General features: G+C 38.1%; 2 protein-coding genes across 4 annotated transcripts; one reads left to right on the top strand and one right to left on the bottom strand.

Moving 5' to 3' along the window:
- Window positions 1-998: 998 nt before the first annotated feature.
- NKAPD1 (NKAP domain containing 1) lies at window positions 999-8587 on the bottom strand. 3 transcript variants are annotated; one of them, XM_022558996.3, is made up of 6 exons: window positions 8462-8587; window positions 7209-7285; window positions 5050-5150; window positions 3364-3513; window positions 2439-2492; window positions 999-1715 (listed from the first exon to the last, which is right to left on the bottom strand). In XM_022558996.3, exons 2-6 carry the CDS (start codon window positions 7275-7277, stop codon window positions 1208-1210), a joined length of 882 nt encoding a protein of 293 aa, XP_022414704.1. In that variant the 5' UTR covers window positions 7278-7285; window positions 8462-8587; the 3' UTR covers window positions 999-1207. The 3 variants fall into 3 exon arrangements, with proteins under 3 accessions (XP_022414704.1, XP_022414705.1, XP_022414703.1); XM_022558997.3 differs by lacking the exon at window positions 8462-8587 and adding an exon at window positions 7915-8439 and having other exon boundaries at window positions 999-1712; XM_022558995.3 differs by lacking the exon at window positions 8462-8587 and adding an exon at window positions 7915-8436.
- On the top strand, window positions 8407-15424 carry PIH1D2 (PIH1 domain containing 2). Its single transcript, XM_022558994.3, has 6 exons — window positions 8407-8833; window positions 9608-9810; window positions 10425-10548; window positions 10926-11171; window positions 12168-12433; window positions 14272-15424. The coding sequence occupies exons 2-6, from the start codon at window positions 9634-9636 to the stop codon at window positions 14401-14403; spliced, it is 945 nt and encodes a 314-aa protein (XP_022414702.2). The 5' UTR covers window positions 8407-8833; window positions 9608-9633; the 3' UTR covers window positions 14404-15424.
- Window positions 15425-17147: the final 1723 nt, after the last annotated feature.

Raw genomic sequence — 17147 nt, 5'->3', positions numbered from 1 at the left:
CCTCATAACCAATGAATGGCAGACCAAGACCAAAAGTCTGCGCCTTCAAGCTTTACTTCACCCATGAAGTGACGACCAAAAAAAAACAATGTCACTTGATCTGCCTTAATGAAAATAATTCATGTGTTCTGCCAGCCTTCTTCCAGTGATATTTTGGTTTCTTAAGAATGAACATAGTAGGGATCACAGTATATAGCAAAGGGAAATAACAAGGTCTCTGCTTGGTGCTTTAATCCAAAGGCAGACTAGGAAGAAACGGATATGTCCCTGAGAAGCCTATTTCATTTTGGAACTGATTCAATCTAGTTTCAGGAAAAATCTAAAGTTCATTAACAGATTAAGAAATGAACAAGGAAGACAACACTTAAATAGCTGTTGCTGCCCTGAATCCTGTTCAGAGCACCATTAGCACAACTAATGCCTAATTCTTCCTCATTTGGTTGAGGACTTACCTAAGAGAACTGAAGAAATAATTCTGAACACAAGTGCATTTAAGCAATAAACAATGGAACTAGAAAACCTTTTACTATCCAATTACCATGTTTAGGGGTATACTGAGTGTAGCCACAGACCCTGTCTAACAGGGAAATTTGTCAAAAACTCCTAGTCTCCCAGTAACAGCTGTCTATGGATGTTACCATGAATGGAAAATGTTTGTTCTTATGTTCATTTCCTCATCAAGTAAACTGGACCACACCTGTGGGGTCAAAATACGGGAAGATCAAAGCACCAAGGCTAAAGACAAAAAAAGTCAAGTTGTGGCACCTACTATGTAAACAGACATGAGCAACATGATGTTCCCTTATCATACCATTGTATACAGCACTAGTTCCAATCCATCTCTTGACCCCAGCCCTTGCTTTCCCCAAATTCAACATTCCAATTGGTATACCCAGGTCATTACTGGATTCAGCTTTCCGGGTCCTTTAATTTGCTGCATATGCACTCTACGCTAAATGTGATTAATCACAAAAAATAATCTCTTCAAGAAACCTTCATAACAAAATAACCGACTCCCTATTAACAATAAGAGGATCAAGTTTAACAGGCCAAAATAGAAGACAAGAAGTCTATCAGAATGTATATAGATGGCACAGGACAGCTCTGACCTCAGGCCCCCTGTGCTGAGCAATAGAGTCACTGGCAAATCCCCAAGGTGTAAGAGCTGTAAATATCCACAGTCATGCAGGAAACATGTCTTTCTCATTTAGTCATCCTCTGAACTCTCGGCAGACCTTTCATCTGTAGCCACTTTCCAATTTGTGCGTTTGTTTGTCCTCTCCTGTATTTCACTGTTAACTACAGGGATGTGGGCTTTTTTATCTCTCTTTTTCCTTTTGGTTTTCTTAGTGTCTCTTTCCTCACTTTCCTCAGAACTGCTGGATGCAGAATCATCTGACTGGGAAGTGTTACACTCTGCCTCTAAGAATAAAGCAGATTTCTTGAGAGATTTTTTCCTGGATTTTTTCTTGCGCTTATGTGGTTGTTTCCTTTTCCTGGTACTAGAAGCCCCAGTTTCTTCTGAGAACTCACTTGAGGAATCTGCTGTTATATCTGTGGCTTCCTTTTTGCTTTTCTTCTGTTTTTTGTGTGACTTTTTTTTCTGCTTTTTTTTGTGGGATTTCTTTGACTTCTTGTGTTTGTGAGATTCATGGGTAGATGATTTTACCTGGGGAGATGTTTTCTTCCCATTGGTAATATCCTGCTGATCACTACTAATAAAAAAGAAAAATTGCTTTACTATAGAAAATAAGTGTATTTATATAATTTTTATATTCTGCTTTCTAGATGGGAAGTTGGGGTTAACATCTGAATTTTAAATCAAAACTGATAATAATGTTACTATGAGACTTTATCACTGAGTTTTTGTTTCCTCATCTTTAAAATGAAGAAAAAATTCTAATCTGCCATACTGAGTTACTGTATGGAACACTATATATAAAAAAAACCTACATGCTGTAGATAATGCCAAATATCAGGGAAAGGCAAAATACCAATCATCCCCCAACTAAATCTATTATTTCTCTGGTTACATTTTTAATGGCAAATGTTGTATACTTTATAAAAATTACTAACTCGGGACTTCCCTGGTGGTCCAGTGGGTAAGACTCCGAGCTCCCAATGCAGGCGGCCCGGGTTGAATCCCTGGTCGGGAAACTGGATCCCACATGCATGCTGCAACTAAGAAGTTCGCATGCCACAACTAAGAAGTCTGCAAGCTTGCTGCAACTAAACATGCCGCAACGAAGATCCCACCTGCCTCAACTAAGACCCAGTGCAGCCAAAATAAATAAATAAATACTAAAGTAAGTTTGTAAATGATTTATACATATACATATATCCACTCTTTCAAAAAAAAATTAAGAACTCAATTTATAATTCAGACTGTGTACTAATCTTACTTTCTAACTTTTTTTCAGTAAGTGTACTTGCCTTACCTGTCTGTTTCAAATTCTTCAGGGTATAACTCTTTATATCCACTGTGACCCCATCTGTAAAATAACATTTTATTACATGTATTGTTAAAGCAATGCATACATTTCTTAAAAATTAAAGACAAATTAGACTTAGAAGTGTACATTTACAGAGACACACAGAACCAAGAAAAAAGAGATGGTAGAGCCAACACCACATTTATAGCTCGGTAACTTGGTTACATTTTCTGTACTGAACGCTCATTTCAGACACAAAGGATTCCTTTGTCCATTTGTAAGAAAACTTGACATTTTCTTCCTTAAGAAACACTAAGGGGCTTTTATATTCTACTCTTCAGCTGTGAAGTACTTCTCCAAAAACACTTCATAACATAATGCTGTCTACCTTGGGACAACTTTTTTTTAGTAACAACTTTATTGAGATATAATTCATATACCATAAAATTCACCCTTTTAAAGTGTACATTTCAGTGGCTTTTAGTATTTTCAGAGTTGTGCTACCATCATCACTAATTTCAGAACATTTTCATCACCCCCAAAAGAAACAATCCATTAGCAGTCGCTCCATTCCTCCATCTCCCGTAGCCCATGGCAATCAATAATCTACTTTCTATCTCTATAGAATCATCATGAGTGGCCTTTTGTGTCTGCTTTTCTCACCTAGCATAATGTTTTCAAGGTTCATACATGTTGTAGCATGTATCAGTACTTTATTTATACTGCCAAATAACATTCTATTACCATCCCATATACCACATTTTTTATCCATTTATCAGTTGATAGACATTTGGGTTTCCACTTTTCTGGCCATTATGAATAAATATGCTATGAACATGTCTGTATAAGCTTTTGCAGAGATAATTAATTTTTAAAAGTACACATTCTCAGGCCAAATACCATTAATGGTCACAGGAATTTAGTCACAAACCTGTCTGGCATGTTAGCTTCATAGTCATGTAACTTCTTGTTCCAGGATTTAGCCTTAAGAAAATCATCATCCAGTGCCCCAGAAATTTCATTCTTTGGCCTCCAATAGTCTCTTTGACTTTCTTCATCAAAACCATCACTACGCATCCGGCTGTAAGAGAAAACAGAAGAACTTTTAGATAGAGAAGCAATCTGTGAGGTTATTTTATGGACTATCATGCACAAAACTCACTGAACAGGCTAAGGGGAGACGAAAACAACCTGATACTTAATGTTAAAAAAATACTTTTTTTTTTAACATGATCTGTTCCTCTCTATTAATTTGTACAGTTAGGTGTTCAATGAAAATACGATCATCACTACCCGTCCTATTGCAGAGTACAGACGAAATGACTTTTCGACTGTGGCATGCTGTTCCTCACTCACTGATCCTCAAAGAAGGAAGCAGAGCATAATCACAGCTGGGGACATTTCAAACTGCCCTAGAGATTCTGAAATACACTCCCTTCCCTGAACATCAGCAACCTGCTGTAGTTAAGTCAGAGTAACAGTGGGAGCAAGGTGTAACCCATGAGTAAGTTGGGGTGGATAAACAGTTGAGAACCACTGACTTAGCCTGTACTTACAATATCCACTAACCAGTCACCAAGCCAGTTAATTGGTTATCAAAAATATTTGAGGACCTCCTATGTGCCTGCCAGGCACTGTTCTAGCTGCTGGGACTATAATGGCAAATGAGACAATCAGAAACCTGCCCCTAAAGAGATTATGTTTTAAAGACTTATTCATTATGAATAGTCCACTCGAAAAGAACAATATTTTGTTCCTGGAAATGCTGCCTGTAACTGAATAACCAATACAAAACAAATCATCATCTGCACTAAGCACTTCCAAATTCTCAAAGAACCATCTTCAGAGAGAAAACAGACTGACAAGGTATTAATTTTTATGTTGAGACTCTGCCTTCTTTACCATGGATACCCTGAATACTTTCTTGTCAAAAGCCATTACACACAGCCAATCACACTCCAAAGTCCACACACTGCACAGGCACACTCTACTTAAATATCTCACTATTAACTATTTCCCTGTGTGGTTTTAGAAATCAGCATTATTACTTTATAATCATTTTTCATACACACAGATCTATACTAACAGGCATATGAGACCCAGGAGATGTTCCCAATACTCAGATATTCCTATACCTCCACAGGTAAGACAACTAAGCCTGCATAATCCTTCATATCCACACTCAAATTATTAAGAAGGTAATGTGAAAGGTTGTGTGACTAAGATAGTAAGAAGATGGGGCAAAGAAAAGGCTGAGAGAGAATGAAAGACTAATAGGGGAAAGGTGTGAATGATCAGCTAAGTGACCATAAGATACCTATAGAAAATCTTAATTTAAAAGCCATCAGGTAAGGTCAGAATCCACAGAATCCTTAACATTTACAATTGTTCAAGGCAGAATTTTTAAGTTCTCCATTGCAAATACGTGCAAAGAGTGGGGCCACATGCATCATAGCCATTACCTTTATGATTGGGTCTAGATTTATTGAAGAGGAAAGGCTTAAGGACTCACAGAACTGAATTCATCTATCTTTAGCATACCATAATGTTTTTAAACAAAAGTTGATGATTCTGAATAAGAGGAGAATTATTTTGGTTCTCAGAGTCGCAACTTCACCTTGAACTGCTGGGTAACATTTTCCTTTTCGCCCCCCGGTACGCATCTTCCATCTGTTTCTCCAGCTCTCTTATTTTCCACATATCTGATTCCTCCTGAATCTGGATTTTTTTTTTAAAGGAAAGAAATAAAAATAAGTTACTAAAAATAACACATTACATCACCAAAAAGTAACTGAAAATACAGTCTGCACTAATTACTGGATTACAAACTGAGTTTTGATCAGGAACCTGGGAAACAAATTCTGGTTTCTCTAGAGTGATTAAACAATCCAATCTAGTAAATCTCAAATATGTAGAATTCTGCAGCAACAAAAGAGCTTTTTCACCCCTGCATAGACACACTTATCACCTTATTAACTAAGCAATTATGCTGCAATTAGCAAATGATAACCCCTTATGTTTCTAAAATGCTTTATGATTTTAACTATATCATCTCTCTATTGAACTTTAAGCAATCTTATGAGGAAAGCAAAGCAGGTACCATTATTATATTTTACTGAGAAGAAACAAAAGCTCAGAGATTTTTACCGAAGTCAAAAAGCTAGTAAGGACAGGTTTTGAAACTTTCTAGGCTAAGTCTCTTTTCACAACATAATAATTTTTGTTAAAAACAAAGCAAAACAAAACAAACAGCATGGGAACTGTTAGAGAATTTCCTGAAAGGCAGAGTATAGCTGCACAAAGAACAATAATAAATTTGATTTCTAAGTCCTCCTGTAATATTTTGTTAAATCTGTCCTAGATTTATCTTTTTTAGCCACTGCTTTCAAATCTAAGCTCACCATCCAACTGGGGTGGTTTATGCAATTGCAGAGGCTGCTTAGGTAACAGTTATACCCTCACTCACAATGAGAATATCAGGTGACGTGACAATAACATTTGTGGTCAAACTAGTTGTACAGTTCACCAAAGAAAACCAAACAAGGGTGCTTGACCCTTGTTTCATTATATGTGCTCTCATAGGTGACCTCACCTACACTCATGACCTCTATCATTTCCTATATCAGTAATCCCCAAATCTTTATATCCAGCCTCAACTCTTCTCCAAGACTGAATTGCGAACTATTTGGACATCCTATAAGCATTTCACCATCAAGATGTTCAAAACCAAACTAATTACCTTTCCCATCACACTTGTCTCTTTTCTTTAGTTCCCTAACTCAATTAATGGCACCATCATCATTCACCCAGTCACACAAGGGGGTTATATTTGATTCCATAATTATCACTATTATCCAATCAATCATCAAGTTCTTTGAACTTTATTGCCTAAATTCCTTATCTTCATCCCGGTCACTGTTTTCACGTGAACCACTCATCATCTCTCACCTGGAACACTGCAATTGCCTCCTAACTGGTCCCTCTGCTGTTTCAACCCATCTGATCTATCCCCTACCCAGCTAACAAGTCATCTTTCTAAAATACAAATACAATCATGTCAAACCCTGCTTAAAAATATCTGATGGCGGGCTTCCCTGGTGGCGCAGTGGTTGAGAGTCCGCCTGCCAATGCAGGGGACACAGGTTTGTGCCCCGGTCCGGGAAGATCCCACATGCTGCGGAGCGGCTAGGCCCGTAAGCCATGGCCGCTGAGCCTGCGCATCCGGAGCCTGTGCTCCGCAACGGGAGAGGCCACAACAGTGAGAGGCCCGCATACCACCAAAAAAAAAAAAAAAAAAAAAAAAAAAAATTTGATGGTTTCTTTATTGCCTATAGGAAAAAGTCTAAGCTCCACGCATCACAATCCAACTCAATTTACCATTTGGGCCTCATCCTCTGCCACTACCTCCCACATTCTCTACTTTCTGGATGCATACAATTTCTTGCCCTAAATGCTTCATGTTCCTTGCCATACACTAGTACATGATGTTCCCTCTGTCCTGAATGATCTTTTACACCTGGTAAACTTGATCCTGTTCATCAAGAACTAGTTCAAATAACACCCATTGGGGGAAGCCTTTCCTAATTCCCCAAGGCAGATTTCATTATTCCTTCCTCAGTGCATAAAAGGACTTTGTGTATGTCTGCATTACAATACTTATCAAACTATATTCTAATTATTTTATTTATCTTTGTCTCTTCTAACTGTATCAAAATAATTCCTAGCACACTGTATGCCCTCATTAAGCATGTGGAATAACTAAGTTGTACCTCTCACCTTATTGTGAGCATCTGTGTGCCGGATGACGTTCCTCAGGAGGACTTTCCCCAAGGGAACTCGGGACATTCTTCAATCTGAAATGAATCAATAAGTAACATTTAATAATAATTTATTTTATTACCTTATCTTTTATTACTATGTTGTAATGAAGCATGAGATAAAGGAAAGATCACTGAACCAGAAGTCAGAGGTCCTGAGGAATAGTTTTTCCTTCACCATTAAAAGGGGAAAACACCTGACCACACTACTGTGAGGATAAAAGGAGATAATGTTCATTAGAGTTCTTTGAAACTGCACCAAATTAAGTGCTTTCAAGAGACCCATTTTATTTAATCCTCAAAATAACTATGTTTTATGAGGCAAGTATCTTCATTCCTATTTTGTAGATGAAATTCCATTAAAGCCATAACTTGCCCCAGGCCACATAGTCCAAGGCAAACATGGTTCAGACTAGAAATCAACTCCCGAATCCCAAAATTAGTTTGCAATTAAACACCTAGATTTGAGAGTGTCAGGAACACAAATGTCAACAGGAAAAAAAACCTGACGCCTAAAAACATTAAATGCAGAGATGCCCTAAATTTCTTCATTCAAGAGAATTTTATGTTCTATTTTGTACAGAAGCCTCCAAAAAAATAGATGACAGGGATATTCACGTGTGTAGCCAGCAGGGGCTTTGTGCACCACTCCAACGCTCACTCACCCCTCGATCCTGGGGAAATCAGGCATCTTGCTAGTGTGAGACGAAGAACCACTCCATTACAAGATCTCCTCCGACCCAGAAGCCAAGCAAAGGCAGCTCTGCAGCTTCACCCGAGTCCTTCGTGAAAACGCAGCCTTCCCACCGGTTATTCCGCCCTCACCCGTGGCCCAGGCCACGGCCGCCTTTCCCTCAGCCCAGGCCGACAGGCAAATATCTCTCCGGACTGAGGCCGGAGGCTGCTCCGGCGCGGAATCCGGACGGCCTGGTTGGCTGGGGCATTCCCCGCTCACGCTCCTCTGGGATGGCCCCGGGGGTTGGGTTTCGCTCCCCAAAAAGGATGGGGGCACTTTGGACTGGTACGACCCTCGACTGGGCCCCAAGATGTATCTAGAGTGGCTGAAGGGGGGGTTGGGGCTTCCAAGTGGAAGACAGAGAAAATACCCCCATCTTCGTCACCGGGACCCCTGCCCCCCAGCGGCCACGGAGCTCCCGGTAACCTTCCCTCCAAACGCCCTCCCCACACAAACACACACAAACACACCCATACCGTGCGCCGCAGCCTCGCGTGGCGGGGGTGGGGGAGGAAGCGCTCTGAGAGAAGAGGGTGCCGACTTCCCTTCCAGGCCGGAAGTCGTGCTCTTGAGAAATTCTTCCCACCAACAGGAGTCCCAGAGACTCCCACAGGAGGGTTTCCAGGACACTCTAGAAGTCAACAGGTGTAGAAAGGGAGGCGGGCGCCTTCCTGGAAAAGAAGTGGGTCGGGCTCAGCCGAAAAGTAAGCCCAGCACCAGCAGAAGCTTCCGGAACTGGATGTAAAAAGACCTTTCTTCCTGGAGCTTTCCGGACTCAATTAGATGTTGTACCAGTCTGGTTACCCTGGTAACAGGCGTCGCCGTTTGTCAAGAAACCGAGAGAAGAGGTGGGTTCGCCAGCCTCTGGAAAAATGATTAAATTTCCCGTTTAGTCTAACCCTAATGTAGTATTTGGAGAACCCAAACCTCTTTTCCTCACTCTGTGGATGCTGTGGGACACTTCTTCATTGAGGGAGGGGGGTTATTCAAGTGGTAGAATATTATTATTCTCATATAATGCTTACCAAGTGTTCCAGCCTCTCTATATTACCTTACTTAATCCTCACGATAACCCTATGAGATAGGTATTATCGTCTTCATTTCGAGGAGAATAAACTGAGGCACATATGTAAATTAATTTCTCAAGATCACACAACTAGTAAGTGATAGAGCTAAGACTGGAATCTAGGCATTCTGGCTACAGAGTCCATGCTTTTAACTCCTAAACTATGCTGAGGATTGAGGAATTCTCATGTGGCCCTCGACCCACACAAAATCAGGAACTGGATAGGCCCCAGTCAGCCAATACCCAGGTGTTGGAACAAGAAAATCCCAGGAAATACAGACTTTAAATGACTGTTCTGTCCTCGCAGGGCTTGTGAGGGTCTAGGCAGAGGTAAGGCCTTATTATCTGAGAGAACATCTTGAGAATGTAGGGAAAGGTATTAGATAATTAGAGAATAAGGAAAAGATAAAGTGGTGCTGGTCCACAATCTTTTACACACAGGGGTTAAGGATAGCTGCTAACTCCAACAAAACAGTTCCTGAACTGTTCCTCCTCCCCCAAAAGAAGAAATGAATCAATAGACTTTTTTTCTTCCTTAAGTCATGTCTTTCCACAGATTTAAGAGGCCTATTCATCTCAATCATGGAGTCATCCTCAAAGGGTCTGCTCACCCAAGTTACTCAATTCTGGAACCTCCTAGATGATCTGGCTGACAGTAACCCTGAGAGCTATGAGAAGTTCATTCAACAGCAGCTGAAAGAGGGGAAACAGCTCTGTGCTGCCCCAGAACCACAGCTCTGTCTACAAACCAGGATCCTGGTATGTAGAGTTGGTGCCCAGGGAAAGGGAAGTCCTGAATGAAATGGTCCTGGAATGATAAGAGAATGGCTTACCCTTAGCTATTACTACCTTAACACAAGAACACTTGAGGGAAACTGCCACTCTGAATGGAAAATTAAACATAGTGTGGAAGATTGTGTTGAAGGAGTAAGAATGGGAATTTCATATTTATACATTTTGGAGATCTCAAAATGAGCCATTTTTCTGCTAGGATGAAAATTAAAAGTCACGTAATTATGTAAAGGAGAATAATAGAGTTGGAGATTTTCCAAATAAAGAAAACTGATTTGATTGAGGAGGTAAGGAAGTGGTGAAATAGGGTCAAATTCACCTGGAATAGCTTAGATCAATTCCCCCACCCTCCTCCCACTTCCTGTGGGAGCAGCAACTGGATGCTTAATGAAAAACCAGCAGCTTTAGGGAAATCAGGTAACAGTAATTTCTTACAGTTTTTCAAATGCAGTTTAAATCCATGGAATGACTTATTTGGAGCCTAAAGTTCTCACTCTTCAAATTCTGTGATGAGTTACCTTTATATTATTTTAAATTTTAAAAACTAGGTTTTGAGATATGCAAAATTATTTGCTTTCTAGAAACCAAAAGAAAAAATACTTTTTATCAACCTATGTCAGTGGAAAAAGATCCCAGCTCCCCAGTCAGCCACTCATCCAGTACCTCTGCGTGTTGGCAGACCAGAAGATATGTCTGAGACATCAGGTACATAGAATTATGGGAGAGAAAGCACATTTTAAAAATTTGGGGGGAAATAAGCAAGAACCAGATTTTCCTTGGTAAAAGGCATTACATATTTTATTTGGTCATAATATACTTAATGACTAATAAGTATACCTTTTTGAAAATTGAATACTGTTTACTTTTCTAATAATATGAGCTATTTTTAACCCATATAAAATATCAAGAAGTGCTCTAATTGGAATTTTATGTATATAGCACCATTGTGATTGTCTCTGAAAATACAGAAATAGAATTTATACTTTTCCAGCTTTATCAGGATATGGCTTAATATATTACCTGATGATATCATTAGTGAAACAAATCGTTTTCATTTCACACCCTCTGAATTACACACACAGATGTTTACACAGTCATTGATGTTGCCTACCATCCCGATGTTCTCCAGGCAGCAGAAAAAGACCAAGTGAAAAAAGATCAACTAATACAGATGGCCATGAAATGCATTGAGGAAAAACTCCAATTCACTCTCTCAAACTCTTACCATGTTACCAAATTTAGAATAAAAGGAAGTGTTCACAGAATGAAACAAAATCTGATGGGAATCCAAACTGATTCCACATATTTAAGAGAGAAAATGAGAAAGGGTAAGTTAATGAATGTAATGGAAAATTAAACTGATTTAAAATGGGTTTTTTTGCCTCTGGTGTACATTTTGCAGATTAGAAGTCTCAATTGCAAAAGATGAGAAATTTAAGATAGAAAAATATAAATGTTAGATATTAGAAATATTAACATGTCCTAACATGGATGGACCTAGAGATTATCATACAAGGCAAAGTCAGTCAGAAGGAGAAAGACAAATACCATATGATATCACTTATATATGTAATCTAAAATATAACACAAATGAACTTATCTACGAAACAAAAACAGACTCATAGATATAAAGAACAGACCTGTGGTTGCCAAGGGGGAGGGGGGACAGGGAGAGATATATTGGGAGTTTGGGATTAGCAGATGCAAAACTATTATATATAGGATGGATAAACAACAAGGTCCTACTGTATAGCACAGTGAACTATATTCAATATCCTGTAATAAACCATAATGGAAAAGAATATGAAAATAATATATATGTATAACTGAGTCACTGCTGTACAGCAGAAATGAAACACGACATTGTAAATCAACTATACTTCAATAAATTTTTTTTAAAATTAGCATGTCCTTAAAGATGTTTAAATCCTGCAAACTTTTAAACCAGATTCTTTGGTTTAAGAGTCTTTTAAGGGCTTCCCTGGTGGCGCAGTGGTTGAGAGTCTGCCTGCTGATGCAGGGGACACGGGTTCGTGCCCCGGTCCGGGAAGATCCCACATGCTGCGGAGCAGCTAGGCCCGTGAGCCATGGCCGCTGAGCCTGCGCGTCCGGAGCCTGTGCTCCGCAACGGGAGAGGCCACAACAGTGAGAGGCCCGCGTACCACAAAAAAAAAAAAAAGTCTTTAAATATTTCCCAAACCGATTTAGCTGCAGCTTTATCTGCCATCTTGGCTAACACTACATCTATTACAGCTCATCGCCTGATAGTACTTCATGTTGTTGATTGATTTTGTGATTTCATCTTCTTGGTTTTTTTCATAAAGAACTAACCCTTGAACAGATAAGAAGCAGTACTGTGAGCAATTCAGATCAGTTTCCTCAACTTTTACTGCCAAAAGACGAAGTTTCAAGTAAAACAAGGTGTCTGATAGAAGAGATTTCTAGTACAGAGATTGAAGTGGAGATGAAGAGACCAGCCTATGAATTAAAAATTGTGGCAGATCAGAATGAGAAACCTCTGAAAATTGAATTAAAAGTTGAACTACCTGGTATTAATTCAGTATCTCACTGTGACCTTAGTGTTTCTGAGGTAAGTTGAATGGATAATACTGTAAATTTGTATCAGTCAGTATTCACTATATTATGCTTTAGTAACAAACTCCATAATCTCAGTGGCTTACAATAATTTTCTCAGGTTACATGTCAGCTCAGCCTGCTTTGCTTCATGAGTGTTGCACATTTTAAGATACAGGTGAAGAAACAATTCCTAATTTAGGTAAGTCATTCTCATGGAAGAGGGAAAAATAGAAATGGCCAAACCATGCAATAGATCCTAAAACTTCCTCTCAGATATGGACTATATTACTTTTACTCACACTGTACTGATCAAAGTAAGTCACAAGGCCAAGTCCTACATCAACAGGGCTGGGAAGAACATTCTTCTCACAGGTAGTCACTGGAAGTTACATGGCAAGGATACATAATCCTCTTATAAAAGAAGAGTAACAATCCTACAGTCTACCACAGTCCGCCCTCTTGGTCACAAATATTTGCTTCTTTCCCCAGAACGACACATCCAATCCCAGTATCAGGCTCCAAAGTACAGGATTTTGCCATCATAATCTGCGTTAGGCAAAGTTTGCATAAACTGTAAAGACAGGTTATCTATTCCCATAACCCCATGCACCATACAATGTGGAATGGGGAGACGATTACCACAATTAACAGTCTCAATTCAGAAATTGGAAAAAATATGAGGCACACAGTAGTTGCTGATGCACGGCAATTCTGAAATCCTGGTAGGCAGACATTGCGAGGGTCCCTTTCCTGGAGGTAGAGGATGTTCTTGCTTAGGTCCCTTGACAAGGTTCCTTGATTACCTAGCCTCCTAGTTCCATTGTTTTCCATGACTTTCAGCTCCATTCTTTGGGACGTTTTTCCTTTTTCATAATCTACCTTAGCCACATCTGAAAAGAGCGTTGAAGAATATGCTGTCATTAGGTGTTGAGCAGCTTACTCAGCCTGTTTGCTGCCCATGGAATGCTGGGGTTGAAAGATTATTTTAAATTAGTTTTAGTCCAGACTGGTAGCACTTTCTTTCTTTGATTCCTGTCAGTGCTACACCGCTCAATTCTTTTTTAGACATGTCCATTTTTCAATAGCTTCTTTTGACTTAATTGCTGTCATCTGGGCCAAATGTAAGGATTTAATGAGGTCCATCTTAATCCAGTTAGAGGTTTTAGCAAAGGGTATAAAGACTTATGATTTAGTATTTGCCTCTAGGCAGCTTTAATCAGCCTTTGTTGATAAAGAAATAATTTCTCAGCTTTATTGTTTACTGGTTGAAAATAAAAATTAGTTCCATTTTTCATTCCTCAAGTCTTAGAATTTCTGGGTTCTGTATATTCCCTTTCAATTCTGTATTTTCCCTTGCAAACTGAGAAATTCTTTTCTAAGCTCATCTTTTTGTAGTACCTTGTTAAATGTGGCCAATAGAACCAATGCATGCAAATAACATTCTATTTTCCCACTTCTGTACCTAAAGCCACAAATTAACCGGGTACATTATGTCTTCCAAATTATTGTGAAAAGGGCTTTGTCACCATAAAACATAGATCACCATCTTTCCAGTCTCCAATAAGTTTCCTTGCTGTTTGCTGGTCAGCCCCAAAGTCAATGCTACATAATTTAGGATGGCAACACCCATCTTCTGGTACTGTATCAGTTAACTTTTGATATACTGAGCAGCAATAACCACCTCAAAATCTCAGGGATTTACAACAGCAACTTTATTGCTTGTAAGTGGGATCCTCTTCTTATGCGAAAGAAGTGAATAACTGGGAACAATAAACAAATAACACACATTTTAACCAGGAAATATTTTTCTATTTTCATCTTTAAAATTTTCTCTTGGTTTATTATTCTTAGGATGACTTACTGATCGAGGTTTGTGAGTACAGATTACATCTGAATCTTCCAGAATCTGTGGATACTGAAATGACTACAGCAAAATTTATCAAAGAGAAAGCTACATTAATTGTCACAATGCCATTGGTGTAAGTTAAGAGCATCGTGTATTTGGAGTTTTTGGAGTTTTCAGTGATAAAGTCATGTGAACTAGAGGGCCTTCATTATGGGTGAAGAGGTTTATCTTAAACACTAGTTTGATTTTCTAAGAGTTCCTTTTGATGGAATGAGATTTTCTCATCAGCTGTTTTTTTTTTGTTTTGTTTTGCTTTGTTTTAATTCTTTCTCCTTCTCAAGTAAACTTAGCATCAAGCAGAAACTACTGAAAACAGTACTGCCATGATATACTTGTTTCAAACATATTTGTAATGGTCTGAAGTAACTTAAATATCATTTGGGAAAAGTCTATTTGTCTCCAAGTATTCAATAATATGTGAGAATACTTGCTTTACCAGTTGAAAAAACAATTTTTGTCTCTAGTAAATTTCTGCATCAGGAATAAATCCCACACTGTGAAAGTAGTTTTTTATTACCAAGATGTGCCTTAGCAGTGACAGTTTCCTCCAGCAATAAAGATGTAGGGCCAATGTAATAGTATGCAAACCTTTGCTTCTATTAACCTCTGTACTTCGATAAAACAGCTCTGGCAGGAGTCCAAGCCTACCTACCTTTTAATATCAGATATGGACTTGTCTGTGGATTAGATACAACGATGCAGTAACAGTAATTGGATGTTATTACACATAAGACACAAAATACATCCAACTCTAATTTAAGAAAAAGGAGCTGACTTTGGGACCAGTGCCTTCTTCCTAAGAAAATAATTTTTAAAATACAGAAGTGATGTACTTTTTAAACTCCCATTCATCTGTCAGTTCGTTCAATACAAAAGTATCAACTTTCCAATTTATATCCTAAGGAACATTCACATCAAACTTTAAACATCTCGTCTTTTCTAGATATAAAACAACTTCCTTGTAATTATTAGTTTCTAATTCAACGTAAGGTCTTTAAAGTTCTCATTAACTTTAAAATTTTTAACTTTAGAAACTAATGTATGTGTAATAGAAATAATTGAAATGTGACAATTAAAAACAAATATAATTTTCTTAAACCTGGCCTGGACTTGAATTTTTCTAGCAATAGGATAATTTATTGTCTGAAAGTTATCTAGAACTATATGATGTCCTAAAATTAACAAACCTATTATATTCTCCTTATCCCTCAAAAATACTTGGAATGCTTTGACCTTATCTTTGCTTCTACAAAATCACTGTGGAAACTTATTTCCTATAAACTCCCATACCTAACTATATTGAACTGGCTGACTCTACTCTTGCACTCTCGCACTTAGGTGTTACTTATGTCAGCAGCTATGTAATTGGATACTTACTAATAAAATGAGTACAAGATCTAACATGCTTAATGTTAAAATGTTAAATTTACATCCTAGTTATTTTCCAAAATACTTTCACTTATATTCTAACATCTCCACCTCACCCTCCCTACAAAAAGCAAAACTTTGTCCAGGAAGAGCATTAACTAGTGATGAACTGTGGAGTAGTTTAAATTGGAATCTTACCAAGATTTTTCTTCTTCAAAACTGAAAACTTTGAGATGGACATGAATTAGCCTTGATTTAGATACCAGATTTTTCTGTAAACTTGGTGTTAGAGATCAGTAATCAGCAGTGATTATTTTCCCATGTATTCCAGAGTTCACGCATTACTGGGTGATGAGTATTCCTTACAGCACATTCCTATTATCTCTTGCACTGGTCAACTCCTCTTGTAGACCATGCCTTGGGATATTTTAACTTCACTCACAAACCTCAGGAATGGAGTAAAGTACCTAACAGAGCCAGACCACACTTCCATCTTGCTATGTGCCACCCCCCAACAAGAGAGCTCCTTAAGCCTAAAGCGTTAGGTTATATGCTCCTAAACTCAGTCCTTATTTTACCAATTCTATAAACTCAAAATGTTTCTGTATTAAGAGCTTACCATGTCATGTACACAGCTGTTCCTGGTCTTAAATAATCTAATGTGAAAAATAATTACCCACAGATCAAAAATATTAGACCAGAAACATTGAAATCATATAGTTTAATTTTTAAACAATCTAATTTGAACCAAAGCACTATTTCTAACTTTTGTTCATTCAGTTCTGGTAAGCAAACTAGACTGAATCCAGATTTAGATTATAGCTCAGATTAATTTTTAACTCAGAACAATTTTTATTAGAATGCAACTTTTTATTTTTCTCTCAAGGGAACAACAGAGCCATAAACATTAGCAAAGAATGAGTTATCTTTGAAGTTTCATGTATTTGAACCAGATATGGCTCATACTGGTGATGGTCCCTCGTCATAAGTTTGTTCCTTCTGCATACTCTTCAGTTCAAGCTAAAATTACTAATCACTGAAAAATCAGATTAATGTATTGAATTGTTTTCATAATAATACAGCAAGGAAAATATTTCTGGAATATATGGAGTGTCACTTGTGCACCATAAAATAACGAACATTTAGAAATAGATTCAACATTGAAAGACCTAAATTTCAGGGAACAGCTCCACATATTACAATTCCAAGTATTTATTAAAACACATCAATTCAGTAGAAAGTCTAGAATTGTGATGTTTCTAATTCACTTTTATTATCCTGAATATCACCACCATCCACCCCCCCAAAGAAAGAAAAATCGTAACAAAATGGAAAAAAAAAATTTAGGTTGATAAGGTAGCAAACAACCTAAATAATTTTTTTCTCTCCGATAGGATTTTAGGGCTTTCTTATTTTACACGAGACAACACTGGGGTGGAAAAACACAGAACGT

The sequence above is a fragment of the Delphinapterus leucas genome, chromosome 7 (assembly GCF_059928025.1).
Source record: "Delphinapterus leucas isolate spDelLeu-1000000601 "Yukka" chromosome 7, BTC_Dleu_Yukka2, whole genome shotgun sequence".
Taxonomy (NCBI): Eukaryota; Metazoa; Chordata; class Mammalia; order Artiodactyla; family Monodontidae; genus Delphinapterus; species Delphinapterus leucas.
Note: the sequence above shows the minus strand (reverse complement) of the source record. Positions and strands in the feature narration are given on the sequence as shown.

Bases quoted from the DNA above. Each gene is read 5' to 3' on its own strand.
- PIH1D2 (XM_022558994.3), top strand. From the start codon at position 9,634: ATGGAGTCATCCTCAAAGGGTCTGCTCACCCAAGTTACTCAATTCTGG. The intron at 11,172-12,167 runs GTAAGTTAATGA...TTTTTCATAAAG, and splicing joins AAGAGAGAAAATGAGAAAGG to AACTAACCCTTGAACAGATA. The intron at 12,434-14,271 runs GTAAGTTGAATG...TATTATTCTTAG, and splicing joins GTGACCTTAGTGTTTCTGAG to GATGACTTACTGATCGAGGT.
- NKAPD1 (XM_022558996.3), bottom strand. From the start codon at position 7,277: ATGTCCCGAGTTCCCTTGGGGAAAGTCCTCCTGAGGAACGTCATCCGG. The intron at 3,514-5,049 runs GTGAAGTTGCGA...TTTCTCTTACAG, and splicing joins ATGTTACCCAGCAGTTCAAG to CCGGATGCGTAGTGATGGTT. The intron at 1,716-2,438 runs GTAAGGCAAGTA...CTTTTTTATTAG, and splicing joins GAAGAATTTGAAACAGACAG to TAGTGATCAGCAGGATATTA.